Here is a 20,706-nt window from a genome sequence, read left to right on the forward strand (position 1 = left end):
ATGAATTTGTGAGGATGATTTATTGGCTTTTTACAGGGAACAATCTAGTACAAATTAGAACAGCCACAATTGACAGACTGAAGGTGTAAACAGGCCTTCAGAGCTTTCTAATGCTTAATTAACAGCAGAACATTATGATTTCATGAGTCCTGCATAAAATTGCTATGCTTGATCATCTCAGTCCAAGCACTGAATCATAATTACAACTTTATCAGTATCATCGGCCCTTCGATTCTTCCTCCACTTTTCTTCCATTTCCTCTTATTTCTCCTCCTCTCTGAATTTCTCTTAGCCTGTTAGGCTTCTCATTGCTTTTGCTATTGTCCTATCACTTTTATTCTATTTGTCCTTTAAAGAGAAAAAAATCTAAAATTTTCATTATTGTTACAGTACATTATCAGTATCATTTCAAACCATTACACCACAACACAATGTCATGAAAGATTTAAGAGTCATTTAATTAAAAGACAATAATGATTATGGTCTAGTTGAGGTGTTAAAAGACACAGGAAATGAAAATGAGACAACGTCTGTTCCAGAGGGAGCCTCTTAAATGGTCAGCATCATTTCCTGATTCAGAGCAAGAAACAATTCCCGAGGTTTCACACCAGCGCTGAATACTGAGCTGAACAAAGCACATTGAAATATTTCTATTCACACAAAATGTACCTGAAACACAATAGCTTCCTTTCACATACTTACCCAGTGCTCAGTACCTTTTTGCTGTTAGGTCTATTATGAAACGCTGATTGGAATTAGCATGGAGAAGTCAGAAGTGTGTGATGTGATGGCATTATTCATAGCAGGACATGGTGAAAATGAATAAAATGCTGTCATGTAATGAACAGAAAAACTGGGAGAATTACATTTACCAACAGCTCTCTCTTTGTAACGAGCTACATCAAAAGAGGAGAAAAATACAGAAATATTTCAGCTCTATTAAAATCGAGTTAATATCACAAACACTGTATAAAAAGGGAAGGAAGATCTCAATACCAAAAAAGGAAAGGAAGTTTCATATTCACCCATACCATAATTAGAAATACATTCAATCTATTGCCTATCTATTTTAGGTAAAAAGGTGTTATATATATTAAACATTACTATCTGCTATTTGTATTATATTCTATTCAGCATCTGTGACAAGGAATTGATAAGATGTGCATTACCAGGAGAAACTGTCCAATCCACAGCCTGCTCCAGCCCTGGTTTAGAGTCCTCACTTGTTTTAGAGAGTTCCCATTCATAGCAAAGACTCATTCCAATCATTTAGTGTATATGAACTGAGAAACTGGAGGTGGGGTCAACTCTATTCAGGCCTCTGTTGACTCTTCCAAAGACAAGTTGGAATTTTGCCCTCAAGCACTCAACCACAGCTTTCTCTCTATGATCAGCTCCCAAAGGACTTTGCAAGTTTTAACTTGACCAACAAAATCTATTTGGAATTTCCAGGCAAAGAGAACAGACTGTTCTACTCAATATGACCAGCACATTATGCATAATTACTCATAATTCCATCATGTAGTTACATACAGTATAGCCAGAATTTATGTTGTGAAGTTTGGAACAACATATTCCAATGAGACTGAGCTGGATGGGATGACTTATCTCCCCAGGGTATCTATATATTTATTTTGCATATGATTAACTAAATTCACTGAGCATCAAAACAGTCAAGAAGCACATCAGGGCAACATCAGGCTTCTTGACTGCACCAAAGCATCTCTCTTCAAAGCTGCATGTCATGACTCAAGCCTCGAGAGTGAAAGAGAGGTAGAGAGAGAGAACAAAGCTGAAAAGCCTCAAGTTATCTATCCTGTATTTTGGGCTTATTTGCATATCACAGTTTTCTTCTTGTGTGGATGGAAGCAATCCTTTCTAACTTTAAATATTTGAAATGATAGTTCTGTCACCATCCTCCTCACTCTGCATCGCCTTCAGCAGTTCTGAAGAAGATACACAGAATTGAGATAATATGAAAAGAAACACACTCAGTAGTGGAGGGATTATAAAATAGTGAACAACCCAATGATCACACCACAAAATGCCCAGAGTTTTTGAAGCACACAGAAAATTATAAATGAGTCTAAATAAGGTATCAGATGTTTTTTTCTCTTTTTTTCTTTCAGCTGAAAATGGCTTGAACACATCTTTAAATCCTTTTTGAACATAATAATGAGTATTCAGCAGCCATTATGTGTCTCCATCTTCAGACAAACTGAGCTCCTGCTCAAGTTAGCAACATTGTGCTGGTGGAAAAAGCACATGTAGGTACATTCGAACAGAATAAATCCTGTGGGGTTTTTTTGTTTTGTTTTTTTTGTTTGTTTGTTTTTCAAATATGGCAGCAGGTGCAATTTTTTCCGTCTAAAGAAAGGAAGAACACAACATTCCCTGTTGTCCAGAGAAGCTGGAAAAAGGGGGCGCAGGCCTCTAGACTATGACCAAAGTGGCCAGATATGTTACTGTTGTTTGAGAGTGTGCGAGTTAATATTTTAATCGCAGTCGCAGTCGTGCGAGCAGCCCAATCTGGGAAAAACATCGTCCTGCAGAGGTGGAGAGCCCCTGCAGTTTGAGATTCAGCAGTTCCAGGTTAGTGTTAGGATATGGTTGGTTTAGGTTAAGGTTTGGTAAAGGTTAGGATTTGGCAAGTAGTGGTTATGGTTATGATTATGGTTAGGGGAAATCTCCAGGAAATGAGTGTAAGTCTACTGTATGTAATTTTCCCAAAAGTGATGGAAACATGATAGCCTCACCATAGTTTTGCCAAAAAATAAAAAATAAAAATTCCCATGCTACTGCCTGGGCAGTGCCTGCTTTATTTTGCTTTTCGGGTATGCAGTGTGTCCTTGGCCTACACTCAGTCAATTAAATGTCATTTTAAGAGTAAAGCAGAACAACAATGATTATTATCAATAATTAAGGTGAAGCTCATGTTTTGGCAACACCTCAATAAAATGCCTAAAACAGGGGAAATATTGTCATATTCCTGTGTTAATAAAATTAGATGATATAGAATTACTGCCTCACAGTTGTATGCCTTTGCCAATCAGTCAAGTCACCACACCACCAAAATTTCATCCATGAGTCCAAGTGAAAGTTTGTGCCAAATGCGAAAAAAAAAAAAACCCTCAAGACGTTCCTGAGATATTGCAGTCATGAGAATAGGACGGACAGACAACTCGAAAACATGATGCCTCCAGCCATGTCTGTTGCCAGCACAGAAGTATAAAAAGTTAAAATTTGGAAAAGTTAGTATGGAGCCCTGGGGGTGTGAACACAATAGTAAACAGTAGCTGAATTAAATGACTGCACTAGAATAAAAGGGAGAGAGGTATACTGAACACATGGGACCAGACAGAAGAGGGAGCCATAGAAAGGCCAAGTGCAAGCCAAAGCAGAGGCAGCGAGACAGTCTTGGAGGGAGTTGGGACAGGAGATGAGCCAATTCCTCAGTGGCCTCAGGTTAGTTTTGTTCACTGCTGTATATGTCAGCAAGAGACACAGGAATGGCTGGCAAGTGCTGCACCTTTGCACTGTAGCTGTGTGGGTTGTCTTATAAATGATGAAAGTGATGCCTTTTCTTTCACATGCCTATCTTTTACTTGGGATGATCATGACGGCATGCAGTTAAAATGCACCATCACTTTGGTTTCATCCAGCTTTGTTACTGCATGTGTACTGCATATCTCTCTCCACTCTAGTCGGTGGAGAGAGATATAGATCCTACTAAAAGTATCCCTTGAAATAGAAATCCCACTCTGCTTTCTTATCAGTGGTAAACATGCTTGGAAAATCCTTGTCGCAGCATTCAGCAATAAGGTTTGAAGGTACATAGAGAGAAATGTCAGAGGGACTGGCTCAGGAGCTGCTGTCAAGAGTGCTGTCTCAAAGACACGATCGTCCAGGGTGAAATACCTGAGTGCTGAGACTATGCTGAGAGACAGCTTGGTGGTGGTGGGTGTTATCTATGACTGGTCCATGGGAGATCACCTTGGTATTTCCTCAATAAGGCCAAAAGAGGCAGAGCTTCCACTGGTTCCATTCCAGTCAAAATTAGACCTTAATACCCCTGGCCTCAGCAGAGAAGACTGGGGTACAGCAGGTCTGATCCTGCAGTGGCTTTGCTCTAGCTTGTAGAAGAATGGTAAACTATAACATTATATTAAGACTCTGCCCTTTTCTAAGCAGTGATTCATGCATAAACACTGGATCTCAAGATTTCATACATAAAACTTAGGAATGATACATACTTTAATGCAAGACTTATTCAGGTTTCCTTCCCCATATGATCTTAAATGTTACAATTATCATAAACCACAAACGTATCAAATCTCTAGTTGTGGAGGTAATCATTTCTTGTTTTGAATAGAGGAGTGAAGTTGAGCCCAGCCTGGGGAAAGCATTAATAACTACTAATGTAATGTAACTAATGCATGTGTGTCTATGCAGAAAGGAGTGCACAAGTGTCATAGAGAAAAAAGTGACAAGTGACGTAGTACAAACAGAGACATAAGTGCATGTATGGAGGAAGCCGGGCTGGATGGATGAGTCAAACAAACACAGAACTTTGACCTAGAAGAGCAGTGTTCCCAAGTGTCCCATGTGAAACCAACAGTCAACACGGACTTATTTTAAATGACATACGTAGGTTAGCTTGCTTAACATATTTAACTTATGTCACATGTGTAACGTAAGTTAGTTTTGGTACCTAAACCTTACCAAACAGTAACCGTTTCACAACATTAACTACGTGCTTGTTACCATAACAACAAAGGTCACATGACTATAAGGACAGACAACAAAGGTCACGTGACTGAGACCTGCTTGTCCAAAACTCCTAAAATGCAGACATCAAATTACACGTCAAAAGCTTAATGCGGACAGTTTTAAATGACATGTGGAAAACCACTGTCTGCCCTGTAAAGAGGCCTCAGTAACAACAACTGAGACAGAGATAGTAATTGGCTTTATTATAACATTCAGGCATGCTGCACATTAAAATATGGTGCTTGTAGTAGCTGTGATGGACACCTTTTTCATCTTTTCTTTTTGTTTTGTAGAGGGCTACACATCCATGTGTCATCACAGATCAGAGAGATGGACAAACCTTTTCTCTCTTAATGTTCAATAAATACATATCTTAATGCAGTAATATGGTAATAGCAGAATTCAAAGCTTAAATTCAGTAGTAGTCCCCTTAAGATGTATGAATTTGAAAATTACAGGTCAGAAGTTTAATGTGGACAGTGTTAAATGACACACAGAAAACTTCAAATGCATTGACATGACATGTGAAATGTCCTTAAAAGTGGCGTACTATTTATACAGTGGCACATTAAATCTCCACCTCAGCAAACACAAATTCAATTATTGTGTACTGTGGGCACGGAATGTTTGAAATCATTGTAAAACAGCAGTGAAAAAAACTGTAAGCTCTGTCTTTAGGCTATTTCTCTTTTAGCTCACATTAAAATACATAAGCTGGTTATGTACGATAATACAAATATGATGAGTAAGGGGAGGCGGAAGTTATGTAAACAGAGCTTAGGAGCATATTTTTTCAGATGTCTGAAATCTCCAGCTCAAGATTTTAGCTGGGCCAAACTCTGAAATAACTTAAACGGCAAGCAATCATGTCTGTGCAATAGCGCTTGTCTCTGTAGTTCGTGGACTCTCAGTTCACAGCTGCTGATTTTTAATACACACTCTCACAGGCATCACGCTGCTGTTTTAGCACTAAAAGTATATGTTTTCAGCCCTTAGGTGGGTGGATTTTTCAGACTCTGTCAGAAGCTGCAGACAATGCTATCTGCACGCTCAGTTGGGCATGGCAGGAGTACCAACTCGCCAAGTCCAATGAAGTTGTGTTATGGAAAGTTTCACAATGCCACCTTACTCTCTGGACTGATATGTCAACTTCTGCCATCATTAGCATTTCAGTCAGGCAACATGGTGTTTTTTGCAAGGGTCACAGATAATTGGCTGTATCTGGCTGAGCACTAATGAATGACATGACACATGCTGACAGGGTGCTGTCAAAGGGGAAAATCTGAAAATGCGCTATGCTTTGTCTTCTCTTGCCATCAGGGTTCTGAAATTGAACCACCTTAATACCACCTTAATAAATGCAATGAATGCTTAATAAAACTGTCTCTGAAAAGAAATAGATTGCAAACAATGTTGACAATGAGTAAAGAGGGACTTCAATACTCAAGTCCATCTCAAGGAAAGACTGTTGGAGCAGCAGCACAATGAGATCTGTACTCTGATGTAGCAGCAGCTACCTGTATCCACTGAAGTCATGGCCAGGAGAAACAGAGCAACTCTGGGGATTCTAAGTTACTCCTCAGTGACAGTGTAACAGTGGCAGGGAGGTGCATTTGCAGAACTTATTCTAATTGTAATCTTAACTATTCTAATTATCTATTACCTCCCCCTGCTCTTTCATTCATTTCTATGTGAATTCTCTGTGTGACTGTTATTTGTGTTGCTTTAGCTGTGTGCTTTCTCTCATGCCTTTTTGTTGGGGACTGTACCAAAAAAGCATGTTTCCTCACATCTACAGTATATGATTTGTAGGCTGGGGCATCTGTAGCACCACAATGCTTCATTTATAATGCTATGTTGTGACACATTTTACCTTCATCAAAAATTGCAGCTCCTGCTATTTGCATGGAGTTAGCCATATTGTAATTTTGCAAATATTTTGATTCTGTCAGATCTATTATTGTCTTCTCTTGCAATCGCAAAAGCCCAGAAAAACAGAATAAATGCAATATTGTTACACCGTATATGTTCTATCGGAAAAACAGCCTGTCCGTGAAATGGCAGAGTGAGGCAAAATAAGCAAGAGACAGAGAGACTCATCAGAAAAAGGGAAAAGAACACCCACAGCTTGTAAAGTAGATTCACTGAGATAAGTCCAAGCTAGTCAACACAAGTTGAAGTAAAGCATAATGCCAGGATTTACTGTGACTCTTAGAGCCATTCAAAGGAATAATCTCCCAATTGATGCATAGACCTTGCAAACAAACAGCTCAGCTCCAGCAAAGAAACGCTCCAACAGAATGCCAAACAAATTTTTGATGGTGGGGTGTCGAGGGCAACCATTTCCAAATTCCGCAGCCTCAAAGCCGAGCAATGAGGTGGACATACTTTGTTGATTGAAAATCAATTATATCATGGAACTCTTTAGAACTCTTATGTTGGTGGGTGCGCTTGAGATTAAAACCTTGAGACCTGTAATTTTCTCCTTGTGCTAGGTGTTCCAGTTCATGCAAGGAGTGTTTTCTAAAAAGAAAACTTCCAAAATAAAATACTGCAAAGTGAGCTTGACTTCTTGAGTAGTAGTAGTAGTAGCGGCAGCACTGTTTCAGATTATTATTTAAGCATGATGCATGACACATTAATATTATTGTGGATGTCTGCAGTACCCCTTCTCTTTGCCTCTGTGCTCTGGTGTTTCCCCTTCCTTGTGCCTCCTGTCTGTCCCCCCGCCCCACCCCCTCCTGTCTAGTCTTTGTCTGTGTTGCTGCAGGGTGTGGCCAGCAGGTTGGGACGGGCCTCCGGAGCAGACCTGTGCTCACTCATCAATCAGGACTCACCTGCTCGCTCAGTATATAAGCATCCAGGTTACAACCAGTGCTCGTCTGCCTTGCTGTGAGGTAACGACCAGACCTGAAGCTCATGCTAGTGCTCTGTCAGTATTTTTGTCTTGCCTGCCTTTTTTGTATTCCTAATTGGTTGTTTTTCCCATTGTTTTTGGGTGCGTAGCCCACACCTTTTTCATCTATGCCCTGCCGGCCTGCTCTCACAGAGGAACTCAGATCAGTCAGCCTGCTCTCAGTTCAGGTGAGTCCCCTTGTGAGAGTAGACAAACAGGTCCAAGTCCTAACTAAGTCATTGCTTATTATTCAGAAAACTGTTTAAACTGCCTCATTTGTCTGAGCCTGGCACTTTGGGTCCTCTAAACTCAGTTAAGATAATTACAGCTTAAAACAAAGACAGAGCCTACACAACATTTAACCCTTCTCCAAAGTTCAAGGCTGCAGCTTCTGTTTAATTTTCAGCCAAAACTGCACATGAACAAAATGCTGCAGCATTTAACCAACACAGGAATCCTGAAATCATTACTATTCCACCAGCACAGACATGCACCATGAGAGTTATGCAAGAACAATAAAACGCTTTAAATGGCTTGAAATCCTACATATAGACTCGCTCAAACATAATTCCATTGTATTATTAGATTTCATTTTTGAGGCTCTGACCATTGTCTATCCTGTAAAAAGGCCACAGTAACAATAACTGTGAAAATAATTGCCTCTATTATAACATTCAGGTATTAAAATATGGTGCTTGTAGTAGCTGTGATGGACACCTTTTTCATCTTTTCTTTCTTCTTCTTCTTTCTTTGTTTTGTAGAGGGCTACACATCCATGTGTCATCACAGATCAGAGAGAAGGACAAAGCTTTACTCTTCAAGTCTTTAATGCTCAGTAAATACAGATCTTAATGCTGTACAGAACAGTAACAGCAGACTTCAAAGCTTAAATTCAGTGGTAATCCCCTTAAGATGTATGAATTTGAAACTCCTGCAGATTGTGTGAACATGAGGATGAGACCAGGCAGCATTCCTGCTTCACAGTACTGAAACCTGAGCAGCTCGACAGTGTTATAGAGCCACAACTAATGTCATATGTGAAACATCACGCTGAACCACCAACAGCTTCACAGGCACAGAGGTGGCTGTCAGCTTTAAAACCAAAAGCCTGGGCTTCAGGCTGCATAAGGTTTAGGATTACCAACAGAAACAGCATGCTGGAGGGATAACAGCAAGATACACCCGCAAGATTTTAAGGAAAGTAAAGGAGGGGATTGTATAAACATCACAAATCCTGTGTTATAGACTGCAAAGTACCTCATGAATTCTACCGAATAATGAAATGTTTTCAACGTTTTGTGCACTTGTAAAATTAAGCTTGTATCTGACTTCTTGTCTGAATTAAATTATCCATTTTTGACATTGCTTTGTGTTTCAAAAACCTTGTGTGGTTAAATATTTTGAAAGATAGAAAGGACAGTTTTTGCCAGCTGGGGTGACAAATCTTTCATGTTCAGTAGCCCAAAACTCCTCAGACAGGATGTTATAGTTAAAAGGTCGCAATTTATCCATGCTCACGGTAGTGCAGTATGAAAACAGAGGAAGAAAAACAAACAAAAGCTTTAAAGTGATGCCTTTTCTTTCCAAAGTGGCCTTAATCGAGCCAGACCCTAAGACCCCCATGGCAACACTTTGTTTGGTCAGGTTCCCACTGGTATACTTTTATGTTAGAACCACAATAAACCAGAAACCCAATTAAATAAAGATGAATCTAGGCTTATGCCCTGCGATTGACTGGCGACCAGTCCAGGGTGTACCCCGCCTCTCGCCTGTAGACAGCTGGGATAGGCTCCAGCCCCCCCGCAACCCCGAAAGGGATAGGCAGTATAGAAAGTGGATGGATGGATGGATGGATGGATGGATGGATGGATGGATGGATGGATGGATGGATGGATGGATGGATGGATGGATGGATCTAGGCTTACCTCTCACTGCAGCCCAAGGTCAGGACTTTCCATTCCTCCTGCTTTAAATTCTCATCTGACTTTCTTAACTCTAAAGCACTGCTGTAGACAAACATTAGTAGCTTTGTGCATCTAGATGTTTTATTCCCAGGTTGTCCCAAAACTGCTGAATATACTGAGTATCCAGCCTTTCTGAAATGACAAAAATGTTTACTCAACGGTCTACATCTTTGGAAATGAGGAAACAAATGTTTGTGCAATTGAACCCTCCGCGTGCATCAAGGTGTGTTTATCATTCATGCCAAGGTGATTTACCCTCTCTAGGAAAACAACACAGAGGATACAGCACAGAACATTTTCAATTTTCTCCCCCCGGCCTACTTGCTGTCTGTTTTTTTCACTTTCCTTTGTCTTAAGGATTTCTTCTGAGGGATTCTCCACTTTGTAAGATTTGTCTTGCATTTGCATTCACACAGGGACCTTGAAAAGAAAACAACAGCCACACTGGCAACAATGCTCTCCTCCTGACAAATTGCTGCGTTAATTAACCAATATTCCAAATTCACAGTGTATTTTCCCACAGCATCTCTTCCTCTCTGTACAACCCAAAAAGTAAGACAAAGTACTGTATTTTATGGGTTTAGAACAGTGACTTTAAATTCTGGCAACAAAAATAAACCAAAAAAGGAAGCAATGGCACTGAAACACTGAAAAAACTAAAATAACTAAAAAATAGCACAAACATTAAAAATTATGTCATTTTATTTTCATATTCTTTGTATTTTGATGCTGTACGTGAGGAGTGTGATCATGTCGGCGGCTTCGGAGTGACAATTAATCATTAGTATGCAGATATGTAAATCGCACTCTCCTTGCCCCTTTCCTCAAACCCCTCCTCTCCACTTCAACATGGAGACAGAAAGTTGAATCTGATAGTGACAGTGACACTGTAAAATAAAAAAAAACCTTATAGCATAGAAAACTGTCATCGAAAAAAGACAGAGATGAAAAAAAATCTGAAGATTGTCATTGAAAAACACACCAAAATACAAAAAAAATCTCAAAATAATATAAAAACTTTTTTAAGGTCTGTCGCGTCTTTCATTTTTCGGTGGAAATTTTTTCAGTGCAAAACTTGTTTTAGTGCTAATACTACTTTTACCAATGCTGATGTTTCATCATTGTTCTAGCCCCACAGTATTTAACAATAAAAAATCTGAGAAGATTCATCATGTCTTCAGTGGAATATTATAATTAGGAGAACATGAAGTTGCATTATGAGCTGTAGTTCAAACTAGGGCTGGGCGATAAAACAATAACGATATGTCTTGTGATAGACACACATAATCAATATCAATAAAGAATGTGTAAGATAAAACATTCGATAACTTTTTTTCGTCGGAAGAAACCAAAGTTGCGAAGTGAGGTTATTTGCATGAACAAAGACACCCGCTCTCAGGTGACCGAGCAACGTAGGGAGTAATCACTGATCAGAGGGAGTGACACGCTAACACGCCAATCATGCAACAGCATCCAGTTTGGTTGCGCCATCTCGTTGTCTCGTGTTTGATGCTTTCGCGAGGAGTGAGATGAGAAATAGAAAGTGAGTGCTGCAGCGAGTGAAGAAATTGGCGATAAAACAGGGAAAGTCAGCTTGCCAGTATGGCAGTTTTTTGGATTTTATAAGTCGGACCGTAGTCTGTAAATTATGCACGACTGTCATCCCTACCAAGACCAGTAATACCACAAACTTGTTTAACCACCCTAGCGGCGCTCACCCTTTGGAGCGCAGCCGTATTCGCCAATGTCCAACAACATCTGGAACCGCAGCATCAACGCACAAGCAGCAGACCACCATGCAGAGGTACTCTGCTTCAGTGCCTGATGACAAATCATCTAAAAGGCACAAAAACATAAGGGAGGCAGCAGCATATCATACAGCTAAAGACATGCTTCACTGAGCACTGAGGAGAAGCCAGGTTATAAAAATCTCTTACATGTCCTTTTTTTTTTTAACACACTTGCAATAAAAATATAATTGAATAGTTCATGTATGTTTAGAGTAAGAAGAGTGACTAAAGTTATTCATATGTCTAGGCTGGTTTTATAATTCAATCAGTCTTACTGTACTATCATGTTTGTTTGTTTGTATGTTACAGATGTCAAGTCTACCTCAGTTTCTGCTATGTTTACAAAACACTGCACATATTTGAAAAAATTTTATTCACCAGAAGGTGAATCAGTTTGTGAACTTTCTGTACTAAACCTGCAGAAAAAAAGTTCTCAGGTTTCTCCGTTTACATTTTATACTCTTATTTACATTTATTATTTGAGTGTTTTCCATGGTTGTGTTGACATTTCCTTTACTTTCTGCCTTGATAGCTGAGGGGATTATAATCAGAGGAAGGTTATATTTAAAATAAAAATGTGTAAATTTAATATATTTTTCTCCTGTTCCTTTTTTAAATAGGTCATAAAAAATATCAATAATTATTGATATCGACCGATATAAAACACTTATATCGTGATACAGTTTTCAGCCATATCGCCCAGCCCTAGTTCAAACCCTTGCACCTTCATTCGAGTCAGCCTGCTGAGTCCACAGCATCTTGGCTGTTCATTTACAAAATTCAAGAGCAACAGCAAGAATCCAAAAGCTGAACAGCTGGAGACATGGTAGGTGGCGGACACTTTAGCTGCAAGTGGTTTAACACAAACATGGTGCTCTACAACTGTAGTGCTTTCATCAAGCATTAGGAACCTTCAGGGGAAAACACGAGATGAATGCTTGCTTTGTGAAGCCACGGGGACGCACCAATTAAAAGTAGCAAACAATGTCAACATGACCCACTTTTCTGTCTCCTCTGGTGCCCATGTTGTCAGATACCACTGTCTGTCATCAAGGCAGAACTTGCAACACACACTCCACTGCCTGTACAGTATTTGTCCAAAACACAGCACTGTGCCCTATGCCCCCCACCCCACCCACCCCCCTGGCATATTTGTACCCTAGCTACATATTCACTGTGTAACACAATCCTTTGGCATGCAGAGAAATGCTCCTGTCATATCCAGTTGTTTTTTAAGTGATCACAACTAGTCTGCAAACTGACAACCTGCTTGTGCAGAAATGAAATATTGTGAAATAAAAGCTGGAGGAAGCGACAGAGCAGACGTCTCGCTGACAAATCTAATTATCTTGAAGAGAGTGGCCTGGTGTCTTTTTAAAATGCCACAGTTATTTTGACCACATTAAAAAAATGCGTAAGATTCAGGCTGATTAATATGCACCCCATAGAGCCAGTTTTCAGCATGTCTGCATCACAAAGATTCAAAGTTTCTTATGGCAAAAACAATCAAGAAACTAGTGGGAGGTCACTATTTCAGTATTAAATGAGGTATCTTACATAGCTTAATTTTCTTCATTTTTCTCTTCTCAGAACCTTGTTGACCTGAACCTCTCAGGAATGCAGGTCAAAAAACAAGTCAAATACTTGCATCTCAAATATCAGGCATACTCACGTTCATTAAGATGAAGTCTGTGAATTTAGCCCACACAATCATGGTATATTCTATTTGGCAATTAATCTGAGAGAATACACAATGAAGTTTTAACAACTTTGTCCAGCTGGTGGAAAGCTTTTTCATAATGCTCCATTGTACGGAGTGTGTGATCACTGTTGTTCTGTTCAGTCTAGATTTCATAGAGTGGAGTTCTCCAGCAGTGTTCTTTCTTTCATGGGCTTTAGTGAGCTATCTGTCATCTGCCTTATGTTCATTGGATTAATAGCTGATTAAACTGGTCACACTATTTTATCCCCATAAATGCATCCAGGATGTCTACTCAGTGAGTAATTGGATGCTCAACACCAATCCTGAGACCTGCATTTGTTCATGAACTCAGTTTCATGTCTGCAAGCAAAACTATTCTGTGCGATGTCCCCATTATGTTTGTAATTTACAAGTTAATTTTCCCCATGAGGTGGGGCGTATGGGCTGAAAAGCCAGCTGTAGTCAAAGGCATATGAAATCTAAACAGTGCTGAACAGTTTTCCCCAGACCTCCTTCAACTCAGTGAGTTTTTTCTCCTCTTTTGTTCTTTTTAGCAGCCACTCTGCATTGCATTCAGCTAATTGACATCCGATGCTGCAATAATGACCACTCATTATAGGAGTCCAGGCCCAGTTAAGATTTCTTTTATGGCTATTGATTTTTTCATGTTTTGAGTAAGTCTTAACAAGAACCTCGAAGGTTTTTCACCGTTGAGTTCAATAACGCCTTGCCCTTTACAAGAGAGTGCAGTGAGTCTTGAATAAGGAAGGTCGCTGAGTCTTACAAATATCACAGCTAAGGGTTGAAGACTTGCCAGCTTATGACATTAGGTTGCTTCAGTCCTCAGTATCAGAGTTCAAGGTCCAGTTTCAGAACAGAATATAAACCAAAATTCATCAAATTCATAAGTATGTCTGTCCTCCAGGGTGGCCCAACAAACAGATCAGTGTCTTCACATTCTGTTCCAGCCCTTCTCTCTTCTAGTTGGCTAATGTATTCAGCAACTACAAAGTGAGCAGCACATTGCAAATACAGTTATTCTATCTTTTATTTAAAGCTTATCTAACAGAGCCTCTCAGTGGCCCTCTCGGTGCTGCGTGGCTAGGGCTTCTGGGTAGGAAAAACCTCTTATCTACATAAATAATAGTGTTTCTGCACACAGTATGCTTAGTCCAAATGTAACTCATCCATTCAGGGCCCTAATCACACATGCACATACACAGCCCGAGCTACTATACAAATGTGGAAAATATCTCTTTGACTGCATTCACAAGCCTTTCTTTGACTGCTGATTAAAAATATAACAATCTTGATGATAAGACTTTCGGTTTCATGTACGTACTGCAGGGAGTGTGCAGGCAAATTAAGAAAGTGGATTCCCCTGAGGTAATTGAGCTCAGTCTCGTAGAAGGTCCCATCTCTGTTACAAACAACTCCACTAATAGCTGCAGACCGAGTGAGAGGCATGAGCATTTTTCAGTGAATGACCATCAGCTGAAAAATGTTGCAGAATGGTAAAAAAGCAACCAATGCTTCATCACACTGCTTTGGTAAAAAAGCTTTTCTATGACCATCATCTACCATCACCACCGTCCCCATCAGCAGCAGCATCAGCGACTTTCTACTGTTTTTCACCTGTAAATGGAAGCTAACAATAGACCTCAGCCCCCAAGCATCCCTGTCACTCTCTATTACTTTCTAATTACATTCCTTATTAGATGATCTAATAATTCCTCAGTAAGAAGTAAATTTTTCTGCATCTTCCTGAGCATGGTAGGGTGCAGTAAGCCTCACCCTGTCATCAGAAACAGAATATCAATCTCACAATTCAACGGAAAAACATTACTGATACACATTGAAAAAAAACCTCCCAAGATTAAATTCAGAACACACTGCTTGACTTGTTTTGCCCTGTAAAAACTGATTCAATAAATCAGAATGCAAAAGCATGGTAACATGAATTACTTTACTGCTTTCAACAACTGCTGCCTCATTCCATCAGCGTTTCCTCCCAGGTTTTCTTCTTGGCAAGGTGGAATTATCATTTTTGCACATTAAGCGAAGCTGCAGCTCCCCTGCTGAGATTTGGGCAAACACCGTCTTTAACTTCTCATTTTGATGCGTAATTTCCTACACCTGTCAAATGGCTTCATCATAACATCATTATTAGATGAACATAACCTGACACTCACCACAGCACCAAAAGCGAAATTCACATGAGTCATGCTGCCTCATGTGACAAGTTGTTATATTGATGTGGGTTTACCCATGACCTCATTTATTTCAGTTAGTCAGTTTCACTTACTTCAGCTACTGTTGCTGCTCAGTCATGGACATTTCTGTGAGTAAGGTGCTTTTTGTTGGGAAAGTTGCTGAAAACTGCTGTGGGGGAAGCCCACTGTACTGCCCAACACACAAGCTAGGCCGCTGTGAGGCCCTAACATTAGACACACTTCTCACCTTGACAAAGGGGACTGGGGGGTCCAATCCCCACAGAGAAAATCATATATTTTCAAGATGGTCTGATTCTGGTGTTTCTCCTTTCACTAGTCTACCCCTGTAGTTTGGCAGCTTTTCTCTGTTAATGGTGCAATAAGCAGGATTGTTTTTTTGGGACACAGATACATACTGCCGAAACACAAAGCGTAGCTACAGAACACAGCGTCCAATCAACCGTAGCTATGTTGTTGTAGATTCATTAAACTGTGGTGACAGGTTATGTCATGGTCATTTGTCATTTGTCATCAAGCGTCAATGTTTGGCCAGGTGGGTTAACATGATGGCTCTGTGTCCACACATAATATCAGATCAGATCAGATTAGATAAGATAAAACTTCATTCATTCCATGCCAGCACAGCAAAGGCACATTGCTCCCTGGTGTATTTTTGCAGCAGAATATTAAAGATGTTGGCATCTAAGCCACTGTGCGTGTCTTGGGAATCTTTATTAATTTGACAATATGTTTTCATTTACATGTGAAGGTGGGAAAAACAAGTAAATTAATTAAATGGAGCCACATTTTGTCTGTCTAGGCTGCCAACTGAAGCGAAAAACCAGCTCGAGTGAGGAAATTGGCCCTCTGGGCATCAAACTGTAGCGCTGAATCAGTAGTATTACCCCTACTGTAGACTTGACCATATTTTAAAATCAACAGGAGGAGGTGAAAACCTTGTTTCTCCCAATTGTCAGCTTTTCAGAATATACATAAACACCTTTCCATTTAGCTAGACCACCATTTCATTCACAGTTTTGAATTTCACTCATGGGAGGTGGACTTATCTTAATGTATAGAGGAATTGTGTAAACCTTTAACCCCTTTCAGGTGACAATAGCAAGTTATGGGATGTTGATGTGCAGCATTTGAACAGTGGCAGGGGTTAGATGGGGGCTTTATGAATAACAGATCAAACTAAAGCCATCAGACAGAAAGATTTAGGTGGCACTTCAAACGGACTGTGACCTTTTGGAATCAGCTACTAGAGATGTGGAATGAAGGTAGTTGAAGGTAGCTGCCCTCCCTCTGTCTTCATATATCCACCCCTCAACTTCACCCCTCCCTCACCACCACTGACCCCCACCAAGGTATTTTCCCTCCAGAAAAAGATGAGCCGTTATACATGTTGGGGCAGATGGAGATAGTATTTCTAACCATCTCGTCCCCCAAGCTTAAAGTGCATACCACACCCATTACCTTGTCTGGCTGCCCCGACTGTCAGCAGTATTAACCCCGTTTTTTGTTTTGTTTTTTTAAGAGAGACAGTTCAGTTTACCAGCTGAAAACATTTGGCACTTAGGTCCATTTCAAAGCGTATGCGTGGAATATAATTACAGCCAGGCTGGAATGAATTATAGCCTGTGTTCAAACAGGATCAAAACTCAACACCAAAGGAACAGGTACTATCATGTAATAATAATTGGCCCAAATCCCCCAAGAAAAGCACTATGATATGAATGCAGAATAAGAAATTTACATAATGCTATAGCAATAAGATGGAGAGACGCCATTAGGAGGATTAATTGTTCATCTGGCAATGTACCAGTCTGGTAGATTTGTCTGTTATTAACTGGCTTTTAATAGATGTCTGGCAGGTAGCAGGACTTCTAAAAAAAAACGTTTTGTTTGTTTGCTTGTTTTTCAACAATGATCATTTAGATCAGATGTTCTCAAAGTTTTGATGACTGAGAGGGAGCCATCATATGATTGAGGGCGACACCAGAAAATCCATAAACATCATTTGTGATTGTTCTCATGATGGCATTTAACATAAAAAAACCACAACAAATCTAGCCTGCAACAGAGAGTTAAAGTCCTGCGTCACCTCTGGGTTAGTTTCTGTTCACTTGCTTTCACTTCCTCCTGTGCTTTGCCACTGAATGTTTCTGACAATGATCTTTCTAAAAAGCAGAAACATGACCACAATATTAATAGTACATTTCTGATTAAGGACAATGGAAAATACAGTAGATGCGCACTGTCTGGCTGAGGTTAGTGGAACAAAAGCCATATAATAAAGAAGACAGGACTTCAGGTCAGCTTTATGGAGTACTGATTGCCTAAGTGGGTGTTCAGACCATAAAAGACAAGGGCTCAATTGATGTTGCTTTAGAGGACACAAACAGTTAACAGTGTACAGGACAGTTTACAACTCTAGATTTATCTCAATGAAAATCTTTTGTTACAACAATTCTGAGGTAAACAGTAGATATCCAGCTTGACTCACACCAGGAATGTGTTTACTTGCATATATGAGTATGTATTATAGGCCACTGCTGTGCCTTCCCAAATGAAGGTTTGGGTGCATTGGTAAAATTTGATCCTATTTCAATTTTTTTTTTCCAGATGTCTGTTTTTGTGCAGGAGTGTCTGCACTGGTGGCTCCCTCACAGGAATGCTACCATTCAATGAATGTGATGGCTACATTTTTCACACGGTGCTAATGGCAGTCCTAATACTAAAGCCTCTGTCCCATCATAATGGTCCTAACTAGATGAACTTGTCATGGTGTGTGTGACTAGCTTTTACATTGTAACAGCCTCCTGGTCAGTGATTAACTACGCACCCTGAAGGGAGTTTAAAAGCATTTTATGTCAGGCCTTGGAACTGTCTTCTTGTCTACAGGGGACACTATTAGTAACATTCTATATCCAAAAGAGCATTTTAAAGTGGATTTTAGTGCAGAGCTAAGATGCCCCACCTAGACCTAAAATGTTTGCCATCACAACTTTTAACATTAAAGTGCTTGTTATTTACCAACATTAAACACCTAATGTGAAAAACCTCCCCCTCTCTGTCACTAATAATGATTTTTCCAAACAGTGTTTGCTATTTACCTAAACATTTTTTCAATAGCCCACATTTTACTGTATCCCCTTACATCTGTGCTGGCAATTTACCCTCTAAAGTCACCCTGAAAAGCCTCCCATGGCTTTAAAATTCCAAGTCTGAAAGTCCCTTTGAAAGCACTGCCCCTTTGATGTGAGGAATGCTACAGATCAAGCTGAAAACTGACTACAGTTGCTATCTGCTGTGCTGGTATCTGCCATTATGTGGAAGATAAATATGGATTTCATCATCAATGAAAAAACATGCCTTCCCCTCCTCCTGTGGAGTCACTGATCCAGAGACAGACCAGATAGCATCAACTGATGGAGATGGTGCCTCTGGCTGTGTCGGGTGTCGACCACCAATGACCCCCTCTCACCCAACCTTCCACCACACACATACACACCCACTCAGCCATCACTCAGACAGGCTGCCAGCCCTCCACCCACTCTGACAAAAAGCAGCTCTGAGAACAGGGAGAGACAGCCAGTGACACAGACACAACTCAGAGATAAGAGCTGGGAGGAAAAAAAAAAAAAAAAAAAAAAAAAAAAACCCAAGAAAAAAAAAAAATCTGACTTATTCTGTGTAAGTGACACAAGACAATGTCAGCGGTGCCAGAGCTGCTGATAGTTCAGTAGAAGTATTTCAAAGCCAAGCCCTTGTTTTCTCACCAAGAAAATCCATTCACTGTCAGCTTCAGAGACATGAACAGGGCTCAGCCACTGATTCCCACAACAAGGCTGGGTGAGCCCCAGGGGCTTTTTTCATTTTCCAGGTTGTACCATACAGCATGATGAATATTCAGCTGCTTTAGAAATGGACTACTCTGATTAGATGGTTCATTATTCTAGAGACAAAAAGAGTCCCAATCTTTCTTCTTCTTTTTTTCCAAATACATGTCTAAAACATTTAGAAAAAAATGTAAGACACCATCATTTGAATGACAGAAGTCATAAAATGCTTGTTTGTTTGTTTTGTCATTCAAGCCCATCCGATAATAAACACACACATAGCCACACTTAATACAGACAAATAGAGGCTTGGATTACAACAGAACATAAACAACCACATCCCTAATTACAAACACGATCTGATAGGCGCGATTTCACCCCAGGGTTCAGATCCAGCCCCAGCTCCAGGACAGCACATTACCGCTCCACGGAGCCTGGCTGGGGGTGGGGGCTCTTTGGTTCTTAAAGTCATTGCTTCGGAGGGTCGTAGAGGGGAAACTCACCTGTATTAACTTTAGCCACCTGTGTATACAGCTGTAGAACAATAGTTGTGAATGATTATGAAGCGTTAATGTGAGGATGAAGTTCAGTTACGCGCCCTGTCATTCAACACTTTCCTTCCCTTTTTACGGAGGTGTTGAATGCTTTCATTTCTATTTCGGGGGAAGCTCTCGAAACCAGTGGTGGATTTTCCACAGCCTTATGAACAACCTCCTTTGTCACTGCGGCGTAACAATACGCGAATACTTAATGGATAACGTAAGTTCACTGTCGTAAAAAAAAAAAAAGAAAGGGAAAAAAAGAGCGCTAACTTAAGGTGTGAGTTGCCTCACGCGACAGGTATTCGCATTACGAAAAACCGGCATGAAAGTTACAAGTGAAAACCATAACTAGGATACAGTGTAATGACTACTGTGTGAAAACCACATCAGACTCCAGCTACATTATTAACAAGACTTACCTTGGAAAAGCGTCCCGGCGCTCACGAAAGCCAGCAACAGGAAAGCAGCCGAATCCATCCTTGTAAAGTAGCTGTGAGGGTCAGTGGAAACCTCCGGTGAGCTTCAAACGAGGAGCTGGAGTCCGTTTGAGCAGTACAAAGATGGCCCTAAGAAACAGCACTCGAGTGGAAGCGGCGTGGAAAGTCCGAAACATACAAAAGTCCGTCTCTTACTGAGGAGCGCAGGTGAAACACAGGGAGCTGAACGCGACGGCAGCAGGAGGAGGAGGAGGCGGAGGAGGAGGAGGCGGAAGCACTCCGGGGCTTTTTCTAGCGTGTCGCCTTAAGGTGCTGTCGGAGATATGGGAACTCCCTAATGCACGTGAAGGTCAGCAAACAGCGATGAGATCCTGTTAAAACAGACCAGTATAGTTTGAGATGATGAAGGAAGCCACTGCTAATCAACTTTCAGCTAATGTTAGCACATTTATCAGCCCCAAACAGACTGTCAGTGAATTCTGCGCTTCAGACCAACATTTATTACATATTCCATTGTCCTTTTTGTATTGCTCCGTAACTCTATGGA

The 20,706-nt window shown here is 40.4% G+C and overlaps 1 protein-coding gene across 3 annotated transcripts in view; it reads right to left on the reverse strand.

The window, feature by feature from the left end:
- The window catches only part of alcama (activated leukocyte cell adhesion molecule a), a 70,274-nt gene extending 49,891 nt beyond the window's left edge, over positions 1 to 20,383 (reverse strand). For all 3 annotated transcript variants that reach the window (XM_070982693.1, XM_070982690.1, XM_070982691.1), the window contains exon 1: positions 20,142 to 20,383. In XM_070982693.1, coding sequence (XP_070838794.1) covers positions 20,142 to 20,199 — 58 coding nt within the window. In that variant the 5' untranslated portion in view covers positions 20,200 to 20,383. The remainder of the gene's footprint in view (positions 1 to 20,141) is intronic.
- Between the last annotated feature and the right edge of the window lie 323 nt (positions 20,384 to 20,706).

Source organism: Chaetodon trifascialis, chromosome 16, assembly GCF_039877785.1.
Source record: "Chaetodon trifascialis isolate fChaTrf1 chromosome 16, fChaTrf1.hap1, whole genome shotgun sequence".
Taxonomy (NCBI): Eukaryota; Metazoa; Chordata; class Actinopteri; order Chaetodontiformes; family Chaetodontidae; genus Chaetodon; species Chaetodon trifascialis.